The sequence below is a fragment of the Acinonyx jubatus genome, chromosome A2, assembly GCF_027475565.1.
Source record: "Acinonyx jubatus isolate Ajub_Pintada_27869175 chromosome A2, VMU_Ajub_asm_v1.0, whole genome shotgun sequence".
Taxonomy (NCBI): domain Eukaryota; kingdom Metazoa; phylum Chordata; class Mammalia; order Carnivora; family Felidae; genus Acinonyx; species Acinonyx jubatus.
Window position 1 is genome coordinate 115654557 of NC_069383.1, and position 21610 is coordinate 115676166.

Genomic DNA, 21610 nt, shown 5'->3' on the forward strand with positions numbered 1-21610 from the left:
TACACACACTATATATATATACATTATATATACACTATATATATATATATATATATATATATATATAGTGTATATATATCAAGTTAGAAATGAATGGTATTTTCTCTCTTTGATATGTAAGAACTTTTTTGGGGGTGCCTGGTTGGCTCAGTCAGTAGCGTGTGCAACTCTTGATCTTAGGGTTGTAAGTTCAAGCTCCATGTTGTGTGTAGAGATCACTTAAAAATAAAATGTCAAGAAAAAGAGAACTTTTGTATATTAAGAAAGTTAGCTCTTCATGATAAGAGTTACAAATATTGTTCCCAGTTGATCTTTTTACTTTGTCTATGAATGTTTTCTTTACCATAAGATTTTTTTTTTTTTCAACATAATCATACTGTTGGTTCCATCCTGGGTTTAGTGTGATACCTAGACAGCCTTGAAGTGTTTTGAGCAGGGGGGAAACATATCACATCCGGCTGTGGGTAGAGGGACTGAAGACCATTTGGAGGGGTCCAGAGGACAAGAGCTGAACTATTCTTTTCCTGAAAGCCTCCTATTTGTGTCGTTTTCTTTTCATTCCCATTTTATGTTATTCATCATTACCAACCTTACTTTAATCCCAGAGAAGTTTAATGGTATAATGAGAGCCCTGGACCAGGAGTCTGTGCCTGACACATAGTAGGTGCTTAACAAGTGCCTGTAAATGAATGAATGATGACATCTGATTGAAGTCCTATTCCACCATCCACTCCTTTGGAGGCAGCATATTCAGTGATTGGACAACCTGAATTTGAATGCTAAATATGGCATTACCAACTGTCTTTAGGAAGGTTACACAATTTCTGAGTCTTAGTTTTCCTCATCTATAAAATAGGGATAATAATAGTAACTATCTCAAGGGGCTGTTGAAGGGTTGACTGTGAATACTGTATGGACCTGGGCACAAAGGAGACCCTCAGGAACTGTTAGCAATTGTTATTAGCTGGTGTGTGATTTCAGTCAAAACACTTTGGCTCCAACATTCCATTGTCTGTGCTAGAACACAGGGGGAAAGATTGAAAACTGGGAAGAATTAGAATATAAGTCTGAAGAAGCAGGTAGGGCTGGCTATGGAGAGCTTCCCAAGTTGGGCTAGGACTTTGGGTCCTATCCTTATGTGATGGGCATTCACTTTTAGGCCTGAGAGTCACCAGCGCCACATGTGGGTGTAGAAAGATGACTGGGGTGGCTGCTGCAGGGATGGACCAGATGGAGGCTTGATGAGGGCAAGGAGCCCATGATCCTGGTGAAAGGTGCTGAGGCAGCAGGGAGACAGGAGGAAGAGGACAGGAGAGCTATTTAGGAGATCAGTGGCTGTGCTCGAGTGAGGACAAAGCAGGTGGTACAGATGATTCCAGGTTTCCTTCTTGGGTGATTGGATTTCTGGACTGACATTCCCAAACATGCAGGAGGAAGATCGCATCAGTTTGGGAAATGTTGAATTTACAGACCCTATGGGATGTGCAAGAGGAAAAGTCTCACAAGCAATTGGATATTTGGGCCTGGAGCCTAGGGGAGAGATCTCAGGTGGAGACTGAGATGTGAGGCATCCTCAAATGAGTCTGAGGGTGGGTGAAATTACCCCAGGAAGAATGTGCAGGGAGAAGAGGAGAGCCTAGCAGCAGATTGAAAAGAAGCCAGAAATGGAGGCTTGGAGAGAAGAGCCAGAGCAGCTGCTGAGATTAGCAACTGAGACACTGAGAAGGATGGCCTCGAGAAAGGATGCCTGCCTGGAGGAGCCAGAGGGGGACGGAGAAGGGATGGAACCACCTGGGAGGGCCTGGTCCGAACTAGAGGGAAAGGAGACTTTGGACCAAACCCAAGAGAAGATGTGGCGGAGCTGAGCCAGGGCAATGGGGGATGCATGGGTGGGTGGGTTCAAAGGTTATTAAAAGGCCATGTGCTTGGTGCAGTCTGGGCCTGGTGTGGGTGGTGAAGTAAATACTCTTCCCAAATGATTACCCTGCAAAGTGATGGGGGTCCATCTCTCTGTAACAGTTTCTGTGACACCAGATACAATTATTGGTCTTCTCATTTAAAAAAATTTTTATTTTAATTCGAGTGTAGTTAACATACAGTACAATACTAGTTTCAGGGGTACAATATAGTGATTCAGCCGTTGCATACATTACTCTGTGCTCATCAAGACAAGTGTGCTCTTAATCCCTTTCACCTATTTCACCCATCCCCCCACCCACTATTATTTGTCTTCTTACTAGTTCCCCTACTACCCTGTAGTGTCCTCAAGATCAGGAACCAGGAGCTAGGGACTGAATTTCAGAGGAAGAGAGTGTCCCAGGAAGAGGGAATGGTCAGTACAAAGGCCTCTATGTGGGGCTGAACCTGACTTGTTTTAAGGGACAGAAAGGAGGCCAGTGAGGCTGGAGTTTAGGGCATGGAAGCCTAATGGCTCCAAGGAAGGTGGGTGAGCCTACCTCAGTGCTTTCTTCTGAGTGCTTCTGGGGAGCTTGCAGAGGGCACTGAGCAGGGGAGTGGCACCTTCCGTTTCTGAAAGTTCACTGTGGATGCTGAGTGGAGAGCAGCTGCTGATGAGATAAGTGTGGGAGCTGAGAACTTAGTTAGGAGGCCCCAGTGGTCATCTAGTTAGGAGGGGGTCATGGCAGGTTGGACAGATGGTTGTAGTAGAGGTGGAGAGAAGTCAGATCCTAGATAGTTTTGGAGATCAAGGCAGTCGACCTTGGGAATGGGTTGCATGTGGGGGTGAGGGGAAGGGTGGGGTCAGGTGCCTCCTAGCATCTGGGTGTTGGATGGGAGATGGTGAGCCCAGTCACAGTAGTCCCGAGCCCCAGCATATCGGGCTGATAGAGGCACTAAGGTTGGGCCTCGATCTACACAAATCCAGTGGGTTGGAGCTGACCTGTAGGAACTGACTGTTACAGTCTCGCTTGTCTTGGGGGAGCAGAACCAGTGCTCAGACTTAGGAGCAGGGACCTGTAGACACCCTCCTTCCCTTGGAGGGTCAGCCTGTCAGAGGTTGTTGCCACTGGTCATGACTGCACCGGGCACTGGGGAAGCAATTCATTGGAGTGCTGGGATCTCATTGCGTATGCAAACTCTTCACTGGGCTCCTCTCAGCTCCAAATGCAGCCTGATCCTTTTCTAAACCTGAAGGAGGGACTCACAGGCAATGCAAGCAGCTGGCCATGTGTTCTATGCTGGATTGCTGCTCTGTGTTCCTCCCCTTTCCTAAGACCTTTACTGCTTTGTAAAGTCATCACTGTTCTTTGTAGAAAAACTGGGGACTACAGATGAACAAAACTACATCTGTAATCTCACGCTCCCAGCAGCATTCTTTTTTTTTTTTTTACTTTCTATAATTCATTTATTTTTTATAATTTACATCCAAGTTAGTTAGCACATGGTGCAATAATGATTTCAGAAGTAGATTCCTTAAGCCCCTTACCCATTTAGCCCATCCCCCCACCCACAACCCCTCCAGCAACCCTCTGTTTGTTCTCTATATTTAAGAGTCTCTTATGTTTTGTCCCCCCTCCCTGTTTTTATATTCTTTTTGCTTCCCTTCCCTTATGTTTATCTGTTTTGTATCTTAAAGTCCTCGTATGAGTGAAGTCATAGGATATTTGTCTTTCTCTAATTTCGCTTAGCATAATACCCTCTAGTTCCATTCATGTAGTTGCAAATGGCAATATTTCATTCTTTTGATTGCTGAGTAATACTCCATTGTATATATATGTATATATCACATCTTCTTTATCCATTCATCCATCGATGGACATTTGGGCTCTTTCCATATTTTGGCTATTGTTGATAGTGCTGCTATAAACATTGGGGGATCCCTTCGAAACAGCATACCTGTATCCCTTGGATAAATACCTAGTAGTGCAATTACGGGGTCATAGGGTAGTTCTATTTTTAATTTTTTGAGGAAACTCCATACTGTTTTCCAGAGTGGCTGCACCAGTTTGCATTCCCACCAACGATGCAAAAGAGACCCTCTTTCTCCGCATCCTCGCCAACATCTGTTGTTGCCTGAGTTGTTAATGTTAGACATTCTGACAGGTGTGAGGTGGTATCTCAGTGTAGTTTTGATTTGTGTTTCCCAGATGATGAGTGATGTTGAGCATTTTTTCATGTGTCGGTTGGCCGTCTGGATATCTTCTTTGGAGAAGTGTCTATTCATGTCTTTTGCTCATTTCTTCACTTGATTATTTGTGTTTTGGGTGTTGAGTTGGATAAGCTCTCTATAGATTTTGGATATTAACCCTTTCTCTGATATGTCGTTTGCAAACATCTTCTCCCATTCCATTGGTTGCCTTTTAGTTTTGCTGATTGTTTAGAAGCAGTCATTCTTAACTGCTTGGCCTACACTCATAAGACTATAGAGTACTCATTATGAGCAGGCTCTGGAGCCAGACTCTCTGGGTTCAGCCTTTTGCTGGCTGTTTTTGCAACTTACCAGTTGTGTGACTTTGGATAACTTAGATAACCTCTCTGTGTCTCAGTGTCCTCCTCTGGGAAAAGAAAATAATAATGCAGATTGTTGTGCAGATTAAATGATCTAAGGTGTGTAAAGTACTATAGTGTCTGCCACGGTGAATTCTATATAACTATTTGCTGTAGCTATGTAACTATTTTTTCCCAAAGTGAAATTATAGTGCATTAATTTCTACAGCCTCTGGAAACCTAACATATCGTAAGTATTTTCTGTATCATTAAGTCTTCTTCAATAGCTGCCTGAGCAAATTTATATTAAAGTTTCATAGCTAAGTGGTATTCCATGTTATGAAAGAGCTATATTCCCATATTGCTGGAAAATAAGTTGCTTCTTTCTTTCTGTTCTTCCTTTATTATTTCTCCCTCTCCTCCTCTTCTCTCTCTTATAGGTAACCACATGATGGACATCCTTGTAGCTAAAACTTAGAGCATATCCATGAGGGTTTTCTTAGGATAAATTCCTAAGAAATTGGCAAGCTCAGTCAAAAGGGGTTTAGAGATTTTCATTTTTATGTTTTTGTGACTAACCCATTATTTCTGAGAGTTACATTTGGGCTGTGCATTGCCATTTTTGTTGCTTTCATTATTTCATTGCAAGTGAGTGAGAATCTCTGGCAATAGTCACCTACTAGTAGACAGCTCCTGCCCACCTTACGGCTTCAGTGGGTCACTCTTTCACATGGCTCTGAATCCAAAATGTGCAGCAGGTTGTCAGTACAATGTCTCCCTCCCCTCCTGTCCTCCAGACACTCAGTTCCCCTCCGTAGAAGTAACCAAGTCTGGTGCTTGAGTTTTCACAGTTCGTGAGATCGAGCTCCGCATCCAGCTCTGTGCTGACAGCGTGGAGCCTACTAGGGATTCTCTCTCTCCCCCTCCCTCTCTCTGCCCCTCCTAGACTCATGCTTTCTCTCTCTCTCTCTCAAAATAAATAAACTTAAAAAAAAGTAATCAAGGTTATCAGTGTCTTGTAAACTCTTCCAGAAATATTTATGTCCATGGAAGAACACACACACACACACACACACACACACACACTCTTTTGCCACTCCTTAGAGAATGCTAGCATCGTGCCACATACATTGCTCTGGACTTTGTCTTTCACTTAGCACACCCACATGCCATCCCACATCAGCACACCAAGGCTTCCTTTGTCCCTTTCAGGACTACGTGGTGTGCCATTGCACAGATGTGCTCTGTCTAACCTGTGGTTTATTGGTGGGCATTTAGGTTCTTTCTTCTGTTTACTTACGACACATTACATATGTAGCCTTTTTTAAAGTTGGCTTTTATTGAAGTATAACATATTTAGAGAAAAGCACAAAAATCGTTACCCCTGCGGCTCAGAGAATTTGCACAAAGTGAACGTGCCTGTGGAAATAGCATACAGACCAGGAACCTGATGCCCCCTTCAGTCACTACCCAAAGGTAATCACTATCCTGAGTTTTCATCCTAGAGGTTAGTTTTGCCTGTTTTTGAACTGTATATGAATGGAATCACACTTTTTCTCATCCGTATGGCTCTCAGATGTAGCAACTTGATGCTCACAGCATTTGTTCCTCCTCGGGCAAGGTCTTGCTCTGGTGAGAGTCCCCCCCACTGCCTTGCAGAGGCGTCCTCCGGCTGTGTGCTGACGAGGTCTGGGGGGAGCAAGCTCTCCGGTGTCTCCTCCTATAGGGGTGCTAATCCCATCATGAGACCTCACCAAACCCTAATCACCTCCAAATACCATCCCACTGGGGGTTAGGGCTTCAACATATGAATTTTGTAGGGACATAATTCAGTCTATAGCAAGACTCTGTGGAGTCTGCCTAGGGACAAAAAGCCCTGGGGACATCCTGTCTGACCCCTCAGTAAAGGGTAACAGCTGTGGCATGTCAGGCATGGCGCGGGCAGCTGAGCGAAAACAGAGGCCTCTCGGGAGTGCCCAGCTCAGCGAATGTCCCTGGAGGATGGTGTAACAGTGTTATAATGAAATGCTATTAAAATAGCTAAGCATAAAATGCATCATTAAAAAGCTTTACATAAAGGCACATTTACAGCACAAGCTTTAAAGAAAATAAACACCTGAGTGTATCGTATATTTTCTCTCATTAATTCTTCACTACTTTTGGTCTCACCCATGTTTAATTCCCAAACTCAAGTATCATTCTTCCCTTTAACTCTCTTTTAGTTTCTTAATTATTTTTTAAAAACTTAAGAGGATTTCATGGTCTGGCATAGATGGATAAGGATTGTCCGTAATAATATAGTTTTTGTTATGTGCAGATGTTAGACACTTTCACCAGTATAGGAGGGCACAGAATGAAGAGTGTCCCCCTCTCCACCCCCCCCAGGCCACATCTCCGAGGCATCCATCATTAAATTACTTCTGTATACTTCTAGAAATGTTTATAGATATGCAAGTTTATATGTGTATTCTTTGAAAAATCAATATTTTTATTCATTCATTTAATCTTTTAAAGTTTGTTTATTTTGAGAAAGTTGGGGGTGGGGGTGGGACAGAGAAGGGGAGAGGGAGAGAGAATCCCAAGCAGCAGGCTTCACACTGTCAGTGTAGAGCCTGACGTGGGGCTCGAGCCCATGAACCTCCAGATCATGACCTGAGCTGTAATTGAGTCGGATGCTTAACTGACTGAGGCACTGAGGTGCCCAGATGATGTTTTTAAATTTCACGAGTAATACATGAATATTCACTCCGTGAAAAGCTGAAACATTACATAAAGGCTAAAGTCCTCACGCCCTCCCTGCCCAGAAGCCACCACTCTTATAAATTTAATTTCCATTTCCCCTAGATCTTTCTCTGTGCACATACATGTCCGTGAGGTAAATATATCATGTCATTTTTGTGTTGCCCCTACTTACTTTCTTCCTCTCTCTCCCTCTCACTCTCTCATGGTAAAATACACATAACATAAAATGTACCATTTTAACCGTTTTTTAACTGCACAATTCCATGGTGTTAAGGACATTCACCATGCCGTGAACCACATCCATCTCTCTCTTCCAGAACTCTTTTTCATCTTGCAAAACTGAATCTCTGTTCCCTTTAAACACTAACCCCCCATACCCCTCCCCCAGCCCCTGGCAACCACCTTCCTACTTTCTGTCTCTGTTAATTTGACTCCTCTAGGGACAGCATATAAGTGGAAGCCTACAGTATTTGTCTTTCTGTGACTAGTACATTTCACTGAACATAATGTCCTCACGGTTCCTCCATGTTATAGCGTGTGTCAGAATTTCCTTCCTTTTTAAGGCTGAATAACATCCCACTGTGTGTAGGGACTGCCCCCTGCCTTTTTGAAACAAGAGGGAACATGCCTATGTGTGGCTGTCTACCTGCTAATGTATTGGAGAGGAGAGGTGGTTCAGAGTATGCACCCCAGCTCTGCTATCTCTAGCTGTGTGACCTTGGGCACATCACTTAACCTTTTGGGGCCTGTTTCTTCATCTATACAAATGGAGATAACAGTTCATTCATAAACATAGAGCAGTTAGAACAGTGCCTGAAACACTATGTGCTTGACTTTTTAAAATGACAATTGCTAGGGTGCCTGGCTGGTTCAGTGGGTAGAACATGTGACTCTTGATCTCAGGGCCGTGAGTTCCAGCCCCATGTGGGGCATGGAGCCTACTTAAAATTACATTTCAACTGTTTGTTGCAGCAGACATCACGTATCAGAAAGCTTCCTGTGTCAGTCCTCACAGCTGCTCATTCCTTCTACCTGTTCTACCTTGTAAGAAGGTACATACATCCTTCTTGGGGCGCCTGGGTGGCTCAGTCGGTTAAGCCTCCGACTTTGGCTCAGGTCACAATCTCATAGTTCATGAGTTTGAGCCCCACATTGGGCTGTGTGCTAACAGCCCAGAACCTGAAGCCTGCTTCCAGTTCTGTGTCTCCCTCTCTCTGCCCCTCCACTGCCCACACTCTGTCTCTCTCTCAAAAATAAATAAGCACTAAAAAAAAAAAAAAAAAAAAAAAAAAGGTACATCCTTCTTAAAGCCATAGATGGGATTATACTATACATTGTAATGTGAACCTTGATTTTTAAAATTTCTTAATATATCTTAGAAGGTTTTAGGGGCGCCTGGGTGGCGCAGTCGGTTAAGCGTCCGACTTCAGCCAGGTCACGATCTCGCGGTCCATGAGCTCGAGCCCCGCGTCAGGCTCTGGGCTGATGGCTCGGAGCCTGGAGCCTGTTTCCAGATTCTGTGTCTCCCTCTCTCTCTGCCCCTCCCCCATTCATGCTCTGTCTCTCTCTGTCCCAAAAATAAATAAAAAACGTTGAAAAAAAAAATTAAAAAAAAAAAAAAGAAGGTTTTCCATGGCAGTGTATACAATTGTTCTCCACTTATTTTAATAGCTTTGCAGTATTCCATGGCATGGATATACCAGCCTTTATTTAATCAGTTCCCTCTTAATAGACATTGCAGTCCTTTGTTACAAAGATGGCGGTGCAGTGAATATACCCCATACACACCCTCTGTGTACACGCACAAGTTCAGCCATAGGGTACATTTTTGAGTCAGGGATAAGTGCATGTATGATTCTTATAGATACTGCCATGTTGTTCTCCAAGCAGAGTAGATGTCCCACTTTACACGCTACGAACAATGAGACATACCCCCATTACAGGGATGATGGTGACCACCCAATATACGTTGTGGCCTTAAGAAGTAAATACCACCATCCTTATGATGACACAACGGAGGTTCAGAGAGGTGAAGTGACTTGCCCAAGGACACACAATTAAAAAGCTGTTCTCCCAATACATATATGTGATACAAACTTTACAAGGAATAACACATTATTATAACAGTTAGGACTAAATTTGGCTGCATGTGATAGGAAAACCCAAAATAATTGTGGTCTAATGACCCAAGGTTCAGTCTCTTATATAAAACAAATGCCCAAGAGTTAGACAGTCCAGGGCTGGTATTGTAGCCCCTGAAGTCGAGAGCTCTTTTTAGAGCTCTGCTTCACCACTCTTGGGTAAGGCCCTTGTCCTCATAGTTGAAGATGGTTGCTAGAGCCCTAGCCATCACCTCTGCATTCCAGGCAGCAGGATGGAGGAATGGGTGAAGAAAAAGGGGCAAAGAGCACATTCTAGCAAGCTTACAAATCTGTTTATATAAAGTTATTTTCCGTGAAGACACATAGCACATCTGCATGCATTTTTACCTACTCATGTGGCCTAGTCATGTAGCTGCAAAGGAAGCTGGAAGCTTTATTTTTCAACGTTTATTTATTTTTGGGACAGAGAGAGACAGAGCATGAACAGGGGAGGGGCAGAGAGAGAGAGGGAGACACAGAATCAGAAACAGGCTCCAGGCTCTGAGCCATCAGCCCAGAGCCTGATGCGGGGCTCGAACTCACGGACTGCGAGATCGTGACCTGGCTGAAGTCGGACGCTTAACCGACTGCGCCACCCAGGTGCCCCTGGAAGCTTTATTTTTGATGGTCAAGTTCTCAGCAAAAAACTGGGGGTTATAATAGTAAGGAAGAGGGATGAACAGATATAGTAGCAAAGTACTAGTCTCTGTCATGATTATGTGTAAAAATTAAGCTAATCACCTTCCACAGGCAGTGACTGTTCACCGTTCTTGACTATCTGGAAAAAGGCTTATCTCTTTTGTCCAGATTTTTTTTCCACTTCCCCAAGAGTTGCCATGACCTGTCCCCACTTCACCAGTAATAATTTGCACACCTCTTCTCACCTGCCAGTTGATTCTCACAAAAGTGCTATGAAATAAGTGGGGTGGATGTCATGATCCCATTTTACAGATGAAGAAACCAAGGCCCAGAGTGGTAAACCAACTTTGCCTAAAGCAACATAGTGCAGAATGGAGTTCAGCTTCCTTTTGAGGCCATGCAAGGTGGGCAGTGTCTCATGGCTTCAAGGAGAAAGGCTCAGTTTGGTGCTAGTATTTCCTTAATTCCTCACACACTATTAAACCTCTTAAACAGAGAGAAAATGCTCAGAGCATTTGGCAGGCAAAAGTATCCAGCTAGGATCTAAGAACATTGTTTTGGTTTCATTATATTTATAGTTTCCTTCTATTTGTGGCAAATGATCCTGGTTTCCTTTTCTATGATAGTGATATAAAGCTTACTTTTTAAGTAAATGCCTCTAAGTTAAAAAGTGAGGCTATTAAAAGAAAAATGTTAAGTAAAGACCTGTCTGGGTTTAAATACAGATCCCACCACTGACTAGCTCTGTGTCATGAGATATGATACGTGGTTCCTCTGAACCTGTTTTCTCATCTATAAAATGAGGATCATGATTTTCCCTACCTTATAGATTTGTAATAGCATTAAACAAGATCATGGTGTCAGGAGCTCTGCACCCTGGCATGTAGTTAAGCACTCAATGCTCTTTGTTAACATTATTATCATATTATGAATATTCATATTATTAATTTTGTCACAACACTTTCTGGCTGCTTGGAGCAGGGGAAGTCAGTGGACTGAAGGGTAATGGATAGAGATTCCCCATCAGAGGGCCCCTTCCCTATACTAGTGGTTCTCAGCCAGGGACAGGTTGGCGCCCCCCCCCATCCCCCCCAGGGGACATTTGGCAATATCTGGAGATGTTTTTTATGATGACAGCAGGGGTGGGGTGTGGGGTGGGGGGAGATGTGCCACATCCCACAAGGCACAGGACAGCCCCCCATCATGAAATATTATCAGGTCAAATGTCAAAAATGCTTCCTTTGAGAAGCCCTACCCCACATGGCACCCCACACCTGTGTGTGTGATTCAAAGCAGCCGGCTCATTATTTCCAAAAGAGACTCGAACTCAGACATCAAAGACTTCAGCCTCAGTTTCCTCATTCAGCACATGGGGATGAAACCTGCCTTACCTGAAGTCATTCTATCTCCTGAAGGTTGAAACTCTTTGTCACTTCCTTGTTTTAGGCTGTCCCTAGTGGTCTTTTTCTCTCTTCCCCCAGGTCCAGGGAAGCCATCTGATTGGTTTTTCTCCATTTGCTTGACTTCTGGGTGTTTCCCATTCCCTGAGCAGCCTTGGGCGCCCCATAGCCACCACCTACAACGCTGCAGAACAGAGAAGGCAGAGAGAGTGGGTTAGAGATGGAGAGGTCCACCCCCTCCCTCTCCCAGCATCCTGTTATTCTGGGTCTCCACCCCGAGTCTGCTTCCTTGCAAGCACTCCTTGACATGCATAAGTATTCTGTTTGTGTACTGACTTGATTTTATTTCTCCCACACACCTCTTCTGAGGACCACGCCTCCAGGGGCCCCAGCATCCTGCACAATGTCTGGCACATTACTGGCCCTCGGGATTTACGTGTGCAGTGTTCGAAGGGAGAGCCGGAGGGAGGAAAGGGCCAGGTGCTAGATCCAGAGAAGGAAGAGAAGAGAGAAAAGGATGAGAGAAGAGGAGGGCTGATGAAAGAATGTTAAATGCAGAGAGATCTAACCAGACAAGGGGAGAGGGAGGGTCGAGGCCGACCCTTGAGCGCGATGCAGACATGCCCGAGAGACAGTAGCAGAACAAGAGACAGATGCAAAACAAGAAAGATGAAAGGGTGGACAAGAGAAAGGAATGGGGAGGCACGCGACTGAGAGAGGCACGTGGGCGGTGAGAGCGAGAGCGTGCGGGCGCAGGGCCACGGGAAGGAAAGTCCTTGAGGGCTGAGCGCGGAGCTGCCAAAGGGAGAGGCCCGCCCTGCGAGCCCGGCGGTGCTGCTAGGAGCTCCGGGTGCGGGCGCCGTCTCCATGGAAACGGCGACGCTCTGGGCTGGAGAGGAAATGCGGCCTGTGGGGAGGGGAAACGGAGGGGCTGGGTGGACTTGGCCCATGCCCAGGCTCTTTTCGTCACCCCCAGCCTTTCGCTGAGGAGGCGGGAGCGCGCCTCCTGGGCCGGAGCCCTCAGATACCCAGTGCGCTCCTTCGCTCTCCTTCCCCGACCCCGGCGTTCGAACCTCCTCTCGTCTCCGACAGGGGCCTAGAGGGCCTTGCAAAATATCTGGGATATTTGGGGAGGTGGGCGGGTGGACCTTCTCCGTAGGCTCCTCCTCTCCTCCCTCCCAAGCGCTCAGTCCTGGGCCTTCTCTGTATCCAGAACTCCAGTCCCAGGGATTAACCTGCCCACAGCTCCCAAGTTTACATCTCCAGCACCGATTTCCCCCTGAGCTTACCTCTCCATTTGGGTGGCCAAAGTGCATCTTCGAACTTGTGGGATTCTTTAGCTCCCCGAAGCTCATTCTCACCCCAGGGCTTCTTGCATTTGCCGTCTCCCTTTGCCAAGAACCCTTTTCGCAGCAGGTAAGCGACTCGCAATACTCTAGCTGTGACTCATCTTGGAGAAGGCAAGCACGGGGAGAGGGGACACAGCCCTAAATTTGTGTGTGGTCACGGTGCTGTGGGGGAGACCTGCATCAGGACGAGGAGCACAACCTAGGGATGTGGGGAATACTGTCGTGTCACAGGAGGACGGAGGAAGGCTACAGGAGGCAAAACCTTAGAGCGAGGGGCCCCGGCCCACTGGTAGACGGGAGTCTGGAGCCTAGTGAGCACTTCCTTGAACGATAGGTGAGGGAGACACGTGACAAAGCTGAGGGCGTCCTCCCCACCCTGGGGACTAGATGGGCCTCCGGGACAGTGGGCAGCACTGACCACCACCCTCTCTTTGTCATCACTGTCTTCTAAAACCCAGGTTAAGCACCCCATGGGCCTGGTGTGGCACCTTCAGGTCTCAGACACAGTAACCTTGTTGCTGGTGGGACTGTCGAACACCGAGAGGGCAACATCAAGCCGCAGACACAGTCACAAGTCACAAGGCTAGCTGCTCACACCGCATGGCAGGAGTGGAAGGTCACAGCCCTCGGTTGCTTACTGAGCCTGGTTGGCTCTCTTTGGCTGTGTGGGGCTTGTGCTGTTTGGCTCAGACTTAGGTCCCACCAACTAGGCTGGGCACTGCAAAGAGCCTACCCAGACAGACTATTTGGGTTCGGATTGGCAGAGGTGGGTCACTAAACACTGGTGAGTGGATGCCAAGGTGGGGAACCAGCAGGGGCCTATTTCCGTAGAAGCCTCTTCTTGGCCTCTCCCTGTTTCCCCTCCTCCACCACCTGAAACTAAGCTCCCTGCTCCCCAATAATTTCCTTATTTATGTGACTATTCTTTTTATCATTATGACTAGTTTTGATGATAGTAATAATAACATTTAACATTTATCTGGGATTTACTATGTCAAGCATTTACATTTGCTGCCTCCTGTAATCTTTGCAATGACTTGGATGCCATCATTAGCCGCATTTTACATATGAGAAAATAGGCTCATGGGTGAAGGAACTGGCCTAAGTTCCCACATCTAGAAAAGACGTGAGTAAGGATTTGAGCCCCAGGCCTGTAATGTCTTTGCTCTCACAGAGAGCAAAGAGTTTTTCAGTAGTTTCCCCCGCCTAACTGCAAACTCTGTGAGGCTGGAGTGCAAGCAATGCCCCCATCCCCTGCCCAGTCTAGTGCCTGCACACGCGGGCCCTCAGTGAGAAAATGCCAGGGACTGAGTGTCTTACACACCTGACTTCCTTTAATCCTCACCACCACCCTGTGCAGTAGTGCTGTTATTTCCATGACACAGACACAGACAGGTGGCATCCCCAAGGTTGTACACCCAGTAAGTGAAAAAACTTACCCCAGTCTTTTCTTTGAGAGCAGCACTCAACTGCGTGAATGAGAACGTAGGTCCAGCATCTTGAAGGAAAGGGAATGGCGCTCAATAAATGTTTGTTGAATGAATGACAAAAATAAAGAACGAGGAGGATGGGAGGGGGTAAGCATGGTCAGGATGCTAAAGGGAGCTGAAGCAGCTGAGCGTGAGTTACTATTTTCTTGTATTTGCACCAAGGCTTCCTGGAGGAGTTGATTTGATGGGGGCATTATGGGTCCCGGAAAGCTTCTGCTCCCCGAGGCAGGAGGCCATCTCAGACCCTAAAGTTTCTGGAACGCACAGAAGCGGTTAACAGGCTCTTGGGTTGACGGGCGGGGGGAGGGGTTGGTGTGCGGGGGCGGAGGTGGGGGGATGGAGGTGGGGTAGGGGGTGGGGGGGCTGCACAGCCCAGCCTGGAGGGCTGTGGTGGTCCTCTGCCTCTGGGGAGTACTCAACCCCTTCTCTCTTCCTCCCTGACCATGGCGGTGTGCCCGGCCTCGCGTCCCCTCAGCTCTGTGCCTTGTGCTGGGCTGCATGATCTTCCCCGACGGCTGGGACGCCGAGACGATCCGGGACATGTGCGGGGCCAAGACCGGGAAGTACTCCCTGGGGGACTGTTCAGTGCGCTGGGCGTACATCCTGGCCATCATCGGCATCCTCAACGCCCTCATCCTCTCCTTCCTCGCCTTCGTGCTGGGCAACCGGCAAACAGACCTGCTGCAGGAGGAGCTCAAGCAGGAGAACAAAGGCGAGTGCGCTTGGGGCTGGTGGTGGGGCCCAGAGGTGTCACAGAGTACTCAAACAAAACCAGAGCTGGAAAGGGTGCAGGCAGTGAAAGCCATTTGACGTTATTCCTCAAATCCCAACATTTGCATGCCTGTGACCCAGCAGACCCAACCAGGAGTATAAACCCATGAGAAATCTGCTTGGACGGTCTTAGCAGCAGTTTCAAATAGCAAACTACTGAAAACAATGGCCATTGACAGGAGGATGGATAGATAAATGGCGATATATTCATATTATGGAATAGTGCATAATGAATGAATACACTTTAGTTATAAGTAACAGAATGGACACATCCTGGAAACATAATATTGAGAAATAGAGGGAAAAAAATCAAGTTCCAGAAGATGACAGAATGATATTTTTATGGAGCTCAATAAAAAACCAAGAGACACGAAATAATGTGTGGTTTAATAATAAATATGTTTATGGTAGTACTGTATATATTTTTTAAAGCAAAGAAACAATAAATACAGAAGATAGGATGATGGTTATCTGTGGTTGGGATAGAAGAGGGGAGGCCAGGAGCATGAGATGTGGGTGTGTAGGCATGTACAAATTATTGGCGATCACAGTTCTTTCATGGTGAGCCCACACAGGTGTTTGTATACGTAGTATATTACATATCAACTTTTGTATGTATCAAGTAACACTGAAATACAGTAAAGAAAAAATTGACACATGAGGCCAGAGGCTCAGTGCTAACCACTGTTATCAGATGTTTATGCATATATGTACATAACATATGGTGTATGTCCCTTTATAAAATATATAGTAGTGTTATGTGCTAATATAACACAGGATAGGCATCATCCTAAACAAATCCCTTGCTTCTTGTGCCCAACCCTAGAGCATATCTGAAAGATCTTTCTTTATCCTTTTATGGAGAACCCTTTATATCCAGTGCTTAGCATTACATCAGATGGAGGAACTGTAGTTTCTTAACCATTCTCCTTTTAGGGACTGGTAGGGAGGTTTCAAGGATTTTACCATCACTGACAATGCTAGGCTAGACATCTTTGTGCCTTGTTATATACAATGTTTTCTGGGTGCTTTTTCAGAAGTGGAGTTGCACACTTACAATTGTAATGGCAGTGCCAGATTACTCTCCAAAGAAGGGTTGGTCTTCTGAGCCAGGAGCCTACCCTGCCCCTGGAGCAAAGGGCCAGGGGGCGGGGGGGTGGGGGGTGGGCAGGGATGACACCAGTGGACAGACACCCATCTGTCTGCGTGTGCGTTCCCTGCAGTGAGAAATAGGAGTAGTTTTCCCAGTCGCACCCTGCATGTTACATTAGCATGTGCTGGGTGTATATTTAGCACTCTCCATTAATTATATTCCTCTCTTGGAGTCTCTCACCTATAAAATGGAGTTAATGGCAGTGAAGCTTATTATCTCATCTGGCAGGAGGCAGGTTAGTTTGGTGGTGGAACCCTTGGACTGAAGGCAGACCGTCTGTGTGGGAAGCAGGTTGGTCAAAGAAATGGCTTCATGTCCTTGAGCCTTAGTTTCCTGAACTTCATAAAATGAGGGTGGTGGAAATAGTACCACCTTACAGGGCTGTCTTGTGAAGAAGAAAGATTATGTCTATTAAGGGGCACTTGATGAATACTCAGAAAAAACTGTCACTGCTCAAGACTCCCCATCAAGCAGACATCATGGCCACCATTTTACAAATGAGAAAGGTGAGTCCCCAGGGAGGTGCAGTTAACTTGCCCAAGGTCACCGAAGCAGTGCAGCCAGGACTTGAACCCAGGTCCAAATTCAAAGGCCAGACTCTTCCCTGCTGCCTGCTTCCTTTTCGGGGGCCCTCCTGGGCTGCTAAAACCTGTCTGTGAGCCTCCTGTCCCTGGAGACCCTGACACCTGGTGGTTTCTGTGCTCTTGGTGTGAGGTCAGGGCCTGCCCTCTGGTGGCAGCTTCCAGAAGTGCATGACTAAGAGCCACGGCCTTTCTGAAGAAGGGGTCTGGGGGTGCAATTGGGTGAGACGGGCCCAGCCAGCGTCCTCTCCTCCTCCCCAAAGCGCCCTATTCTCAGTGCTAAGAATGATGTGAAGGAGCCCCAGTTTGCCTTCCCTCAGCCTCTGTGGGTCTCCATCCCTCCAGTTCAGTTCTGAGACAGACTTCTGGGACAAAAGTAAAAAATAAAATAAATTGCTATCATTTCCAGCATTTACTAGGCACTAAACATTGTGAAAAAGCCCTTAGCTATAATTATTTATGTCTTTTTCACCCCTCAGAAGCACCCTGTGAAGGAGGCTATTATGACCGTTGTATAGATGAGGAAATTGAGACTCAGAGGGGTCAAATGGCTCAAGATCATCCAGCTAGGCAGAGGCCTGGCTGGGATTTCATAGCCTGTGCAGGTCACTTCCCTGCCCAGCTTTGCCCACCCCACCTGAGAAGTGGCTGAGGGGAGCCCCAATGCCCTGGCAGTCTCTGACTTTCTCCAATTCTCTCTCTCTCTCTCTCTCATAGATTTTGTGGGCTCTACAGTAAGCTCTGTGTTGCGGCCAGGGGGTGATGTCTCCGGATGGGGAGTCCTCCCCTGTCCCGTTGCTCACTCACAGGGACCCTGAGGGCCAGGATCACAGCCCAGGAATTGACATGTCCTCAGCTTCTCCCGTTGCCTGCCCTCTCATCCCTTCATTCAAGCTCCAGGGGAAGACCCCATCGAGGACTGACTTCTCATCTGCTACCTGCCTGTAGCTCCAGGCTTTGAAGAGATCGGGGCTGGGATGCAGTGTGGGGGGAGGGCCTGATTCTGCTCTTCCCTCAACTGACCTAAGGGAGCTGGAGCCCCGGGCCCTTGGGCTTCTCCTTTCCTCCCTAGCCTGGCCTGGGGACCCTGCAGAGTCTCCAGGGGAAAAGACGCCGTGGTTCCAGTTCCCCAGGCCCCCTCAGTCTGGAGGGCTGCTGCCTGGCTGTATCCTTGCCTCCTCTGGTCCCTGCCTCCTGCAGAAACTTATTCAAGACACTGGCCTAGGGTGGACCAGACTTTTTCCTATTTTTTTCTCCTCCGATGATGGTTCCATCATATCATTACAGAGCTCCAGGCGCCACCAGCCTCCCTGGGGCCTCTCTGCCACCCGCTCCAGCCTGTTCTCACCTCTCCCAAAGGAGTCTGAGCTGCACTGAGGGAGAAAGCACAGGGCCTCCCTGTCAACAGCTGACTGGGGCCCTGGGCAGCCCAGAGACTGAGGACAGACAGGCTCTGGAGGCAGTAGGAGGGGGTGCTTGGACTCCTGTCTTGGTGGCATCTGATCATGGCAGCTGGGGCTGGAAGGGGCTCAACCTGGGGCTGGCCCGGCCTCCTCTCTGCTGGGGTGTCTCACCAGTGACTGGACCCTTGACCCCAGCCTGTTTTGTACAGCACAGACTTCTTGGCCCTGTTGTCAGGGCTGGGGGTTTGGGAGGGGGGCCCGAGAGTGGGGAATTAGGGATACATCACCCCTCTGCCCCTTCTCATGCCCCCAGCCCAGGCATCTGCCAAGGGCAGAGACTGTCTTGCCTCTTTGATACTTTTTCTGCATAACTTGAACTTGCAGGTCACCTCTGAACAGGGTACCCCCTGTCCCCATCCCCAGGCCTTGTAACCCTATCCCTACCTCCACTTCCTCCCCTTGCCCACCTCTCGCCTTGCGGTATGCCCAGGGTCTGCAGCCCAATGGGCAGTGCTTGGAGCTGAGGCATGAGTGTGTGTGTGTGTGTGTGTGTGTGTGTGTGTGTGTATGTGTACGCGCGTGCATGTGTGTGACAGCGTGAGTGTATGTGTGCACGCGCGTATGTGTGTGTGTAAGTATGTGTGGCGGGGGGCAGATGGGGAGTCTTCTCTCTCCTTCCCCTCCTAATGGGGGGGCGTCTCCTTTCCCTTTGGCCGGGAGCAAGTGAGGGAGACTCCAGGTGTTTCTAAACTCCCCTCGCTGCCTGGTGGACCTGGCAGGCAGTAGAGCCATCTGGCCTGGGGCATGGACAGCCCCTTTCAGCTCCCAGTTCAGGTGGCAGGTTGGTTTCATCTAGTGTGCCTACTACTGTCTTCAGGTACTGGGAGGAAGTACTGGTCCACTGTGTAGCAGGAGCACAAGGCCTCTGCAGGTTCAGTGGGGAAGCTTGTCATCACTTCCTATCCGGGTCTCAACCAAAGGAGGGGAGAAAAGCAGCGAGTGCCATGTATTTGCCAATCTTGTGTTCATTTCCATAGGACTTGGGCCTGAGAGGGTTTCCAAGACAGACCCTAGAAATCCTCTGCCTGAGACCCCCATCTGGACCCTAATTGGAGTCAGATGCTGGGTCCTGGTAGGATTCCTGAAACCTGGAACTTACCAAGTCTTGACCTTCCACCCTCTCCACCGACTCCCCCATCCTGGGCAAACACCTTTCGTCTGGTGCTCTGGCTCCAGCCCCATGCTCCCCTCTCCTGCTCCCCCAGGGCTCTACCTGCAGTGTGGGGCTCTACGCCTGGGGCCTGTGCTAAATGGGAGGGTCTGGGGAGCCTCATGGGAGGCAGTGGGGGGCAAAAGTGAGTTCCTTAAAGATCCAAACCAAAGCCCAGTGTTGGCAGGCTACAGGGTGGGTGGGCAGGAGCCAGTATCTGGGAAGGGGGAGAGATGGGAGAGAGCAGAATGAGAGAGGGGAGAGAAGAGGTGGAGAGGCAGAGAAATGGGGAAAGGAGAGATGAAGAGTGTAGAGGAGAGGGGACCCTGATGCAGAGCGCCTGGAGGTAGTGGGGAGGTGGCCAGGAAGATGGAGAAGGAATAGGGACAGGGAGGGAGGCCAATGGAGAGGTGAGGTGTGGACAGCACACTGGAGTGCAGGGGGATGGCATGAGGAGGAGAGGAGGGTAATGGGGGCAGGACATTGAGGAACAGGAGTGGCTGCTGTGTGTGCACTGTGTGCAGGGCTCCTGTTCCCCCAAGGGGACTGCTGGGGGAGTGTGGGTGCAATGGAGCCCTGTTGTGGGAGGGGGGGATGTTAGAACCGCCCCTCAGAGGCTGAGGCTACTGCCCACCTCTTTGGGGCAGGGGCATCACTGGAGTGGGTTAGTGGGAGGGAAGAGGGATGTCAATCCCTTTGAGGTGGGGTCTGAGTGCCTCCAAGTCACCATGCGTCCAGCCAGCTGCCACCTTGCTGTGGAAGGGGCTACCCAGAGATGCACCTAGGAGTGTGGGTGGGGTTAGGAAAGCAGGGTTGGGCAGGTGAAGGAGTGTCAGGAGAACACAGGGAAGGGAAAGAGGCTGGAGTGGGCACCAAACCATAGCCCCATCCCTCAGGCTTCAGCACAGGTGGGAGCAGAGTGAGGAAAATGCTTCAGGCAGGGGCCCCATGTGAGGCTGAAGTACCATCACCCTGTGGCCCAGATGGCTCTCTGGGGGCAAGGAAGCCATCCCGGACACGGGGAGGTTTGTGGTTTGCCCTCAGCCAAGGCAGGCAAATTGACTTTTCCCTTTGGGAGGAGATGAATACAGAGATCCCACCTCAGTGTGGCCCCTGGGACTCTTGCTTCTTTAAAGAAGTTGACCTTTGAGTGGCCCATGGAGGCACTCCTCCCCCAAGTTGTGACTGGATGAGAGGGGTCTGGCACTAATAGGTTGTCTTTGCTGTGTGGTCTGGGGACTTTCAGAAGAGGCCAAAGCAGCCACAACATGGAGGTGGTTGAGAGCACTGGTTGGTCAAGTCCTTCTGGATCTCTAGGATGTGAAAACTTTCCTGTTTGGGAACCAGTACCCCCTCAGGAAAACATGGTTTTCCTGAGGGGTTGAGGACCATGGGTAGGATTGATTCTTTTCAGGCCTGAACTAGCCAAGCTGAGAACTTTTAGACAAGGCTGTAGGGAAATTCCTTGGCCTTCTTGAGATTCCTGCTTGGGCACAGGGAAGTCAGCCTTCTCCAGCTTCCAGTGTGATTGAGACAGGGGAACCCTCTCTTCGGAGAAGCTGGGACCTTCCCAGCACAAGAAACTTGCGCAGGTCCCTGCCTGGCTGAGGGCTAGCCTTCGGGTGGGCATGGAGTTTCCTGAGAAGGGAATGAGGGGGATAGTCCTTCCCAGAGCTCTGACCAGCAGATCTCAGGGGCCTGTGCTGTGTGTCATTAGGATAGCTTGGTGTTGTCTACACCCCATTAGTAAGTTCTGTCTGAATGTGTCCTCGCTGTTCATTGTCCAGTTTGGTAACATTTATTTCAGTCCTGACCCCTTCTGCTGCTGCTGGATTTGAGCTTCAGTGCAGGTGGAATGATGTTCAAATAAAGAAACACTTTATATCACCCATGCTGGTTTCTTCTTCTCTGAGTTGGCCCCCAGGGGATCAAGACGGGTGAGATTCTACCCTTTGTACCAGTTGGCTGCATATTAATGGAGCTACACTGTGGCTTAACAAGAGTTTATTTTCCTTTCACATTAAGTCTGGAGATAGCCAGACTATGACCAATATGGCCTGCAGCATTATCAGGAACCCAGGCTCCTTGCCTTTCTGTGCTGCCATTTTCAATCCTGGCTTCCAGTTTCAAGGACACCTCATGGCCCAATATGGCTGCTGGAGCTCTAGTCATTTGGCCACATTTCATTTGACAGAGACTTCTAGAAATCCCATAGGATGGGATGTACCTAGCTGAAATGTAATCCTTTAATGGGCACATGCCATGCCAAATAAAACTGTGGTTCT

General features: G+C 48.2%; 1 protein-coding gene across 1 annotated transcript in view; it reads left to right on the plus strand.

The window, feature by feature from the left end:
- LHFPL4 (LHFPL tetraspan subfamily member 4) overlaps positions 1 to 21232 on the plus strand; it is a 32699-nt gene extending 11467 nt beyond the window's left edge. Inside the window, exons 2-3 of the mRNA XM_015069321.3 lie at positions 14683 to 14919; positions 17430 to 21232. Coding sequence (XP_014924807.2) covers positions 14683 to 14919; positions 17430 to 17530 — 338 coding nt within the window. The 3' untranslated portion in view covers positions 17531 to 21232. The remainder of the gene's footprint in view (positions 1 to 14682; positions 14920 to 17429) is intronic.
- Positions 21233 to 21610: the final 378 nt, after the last annotated feature.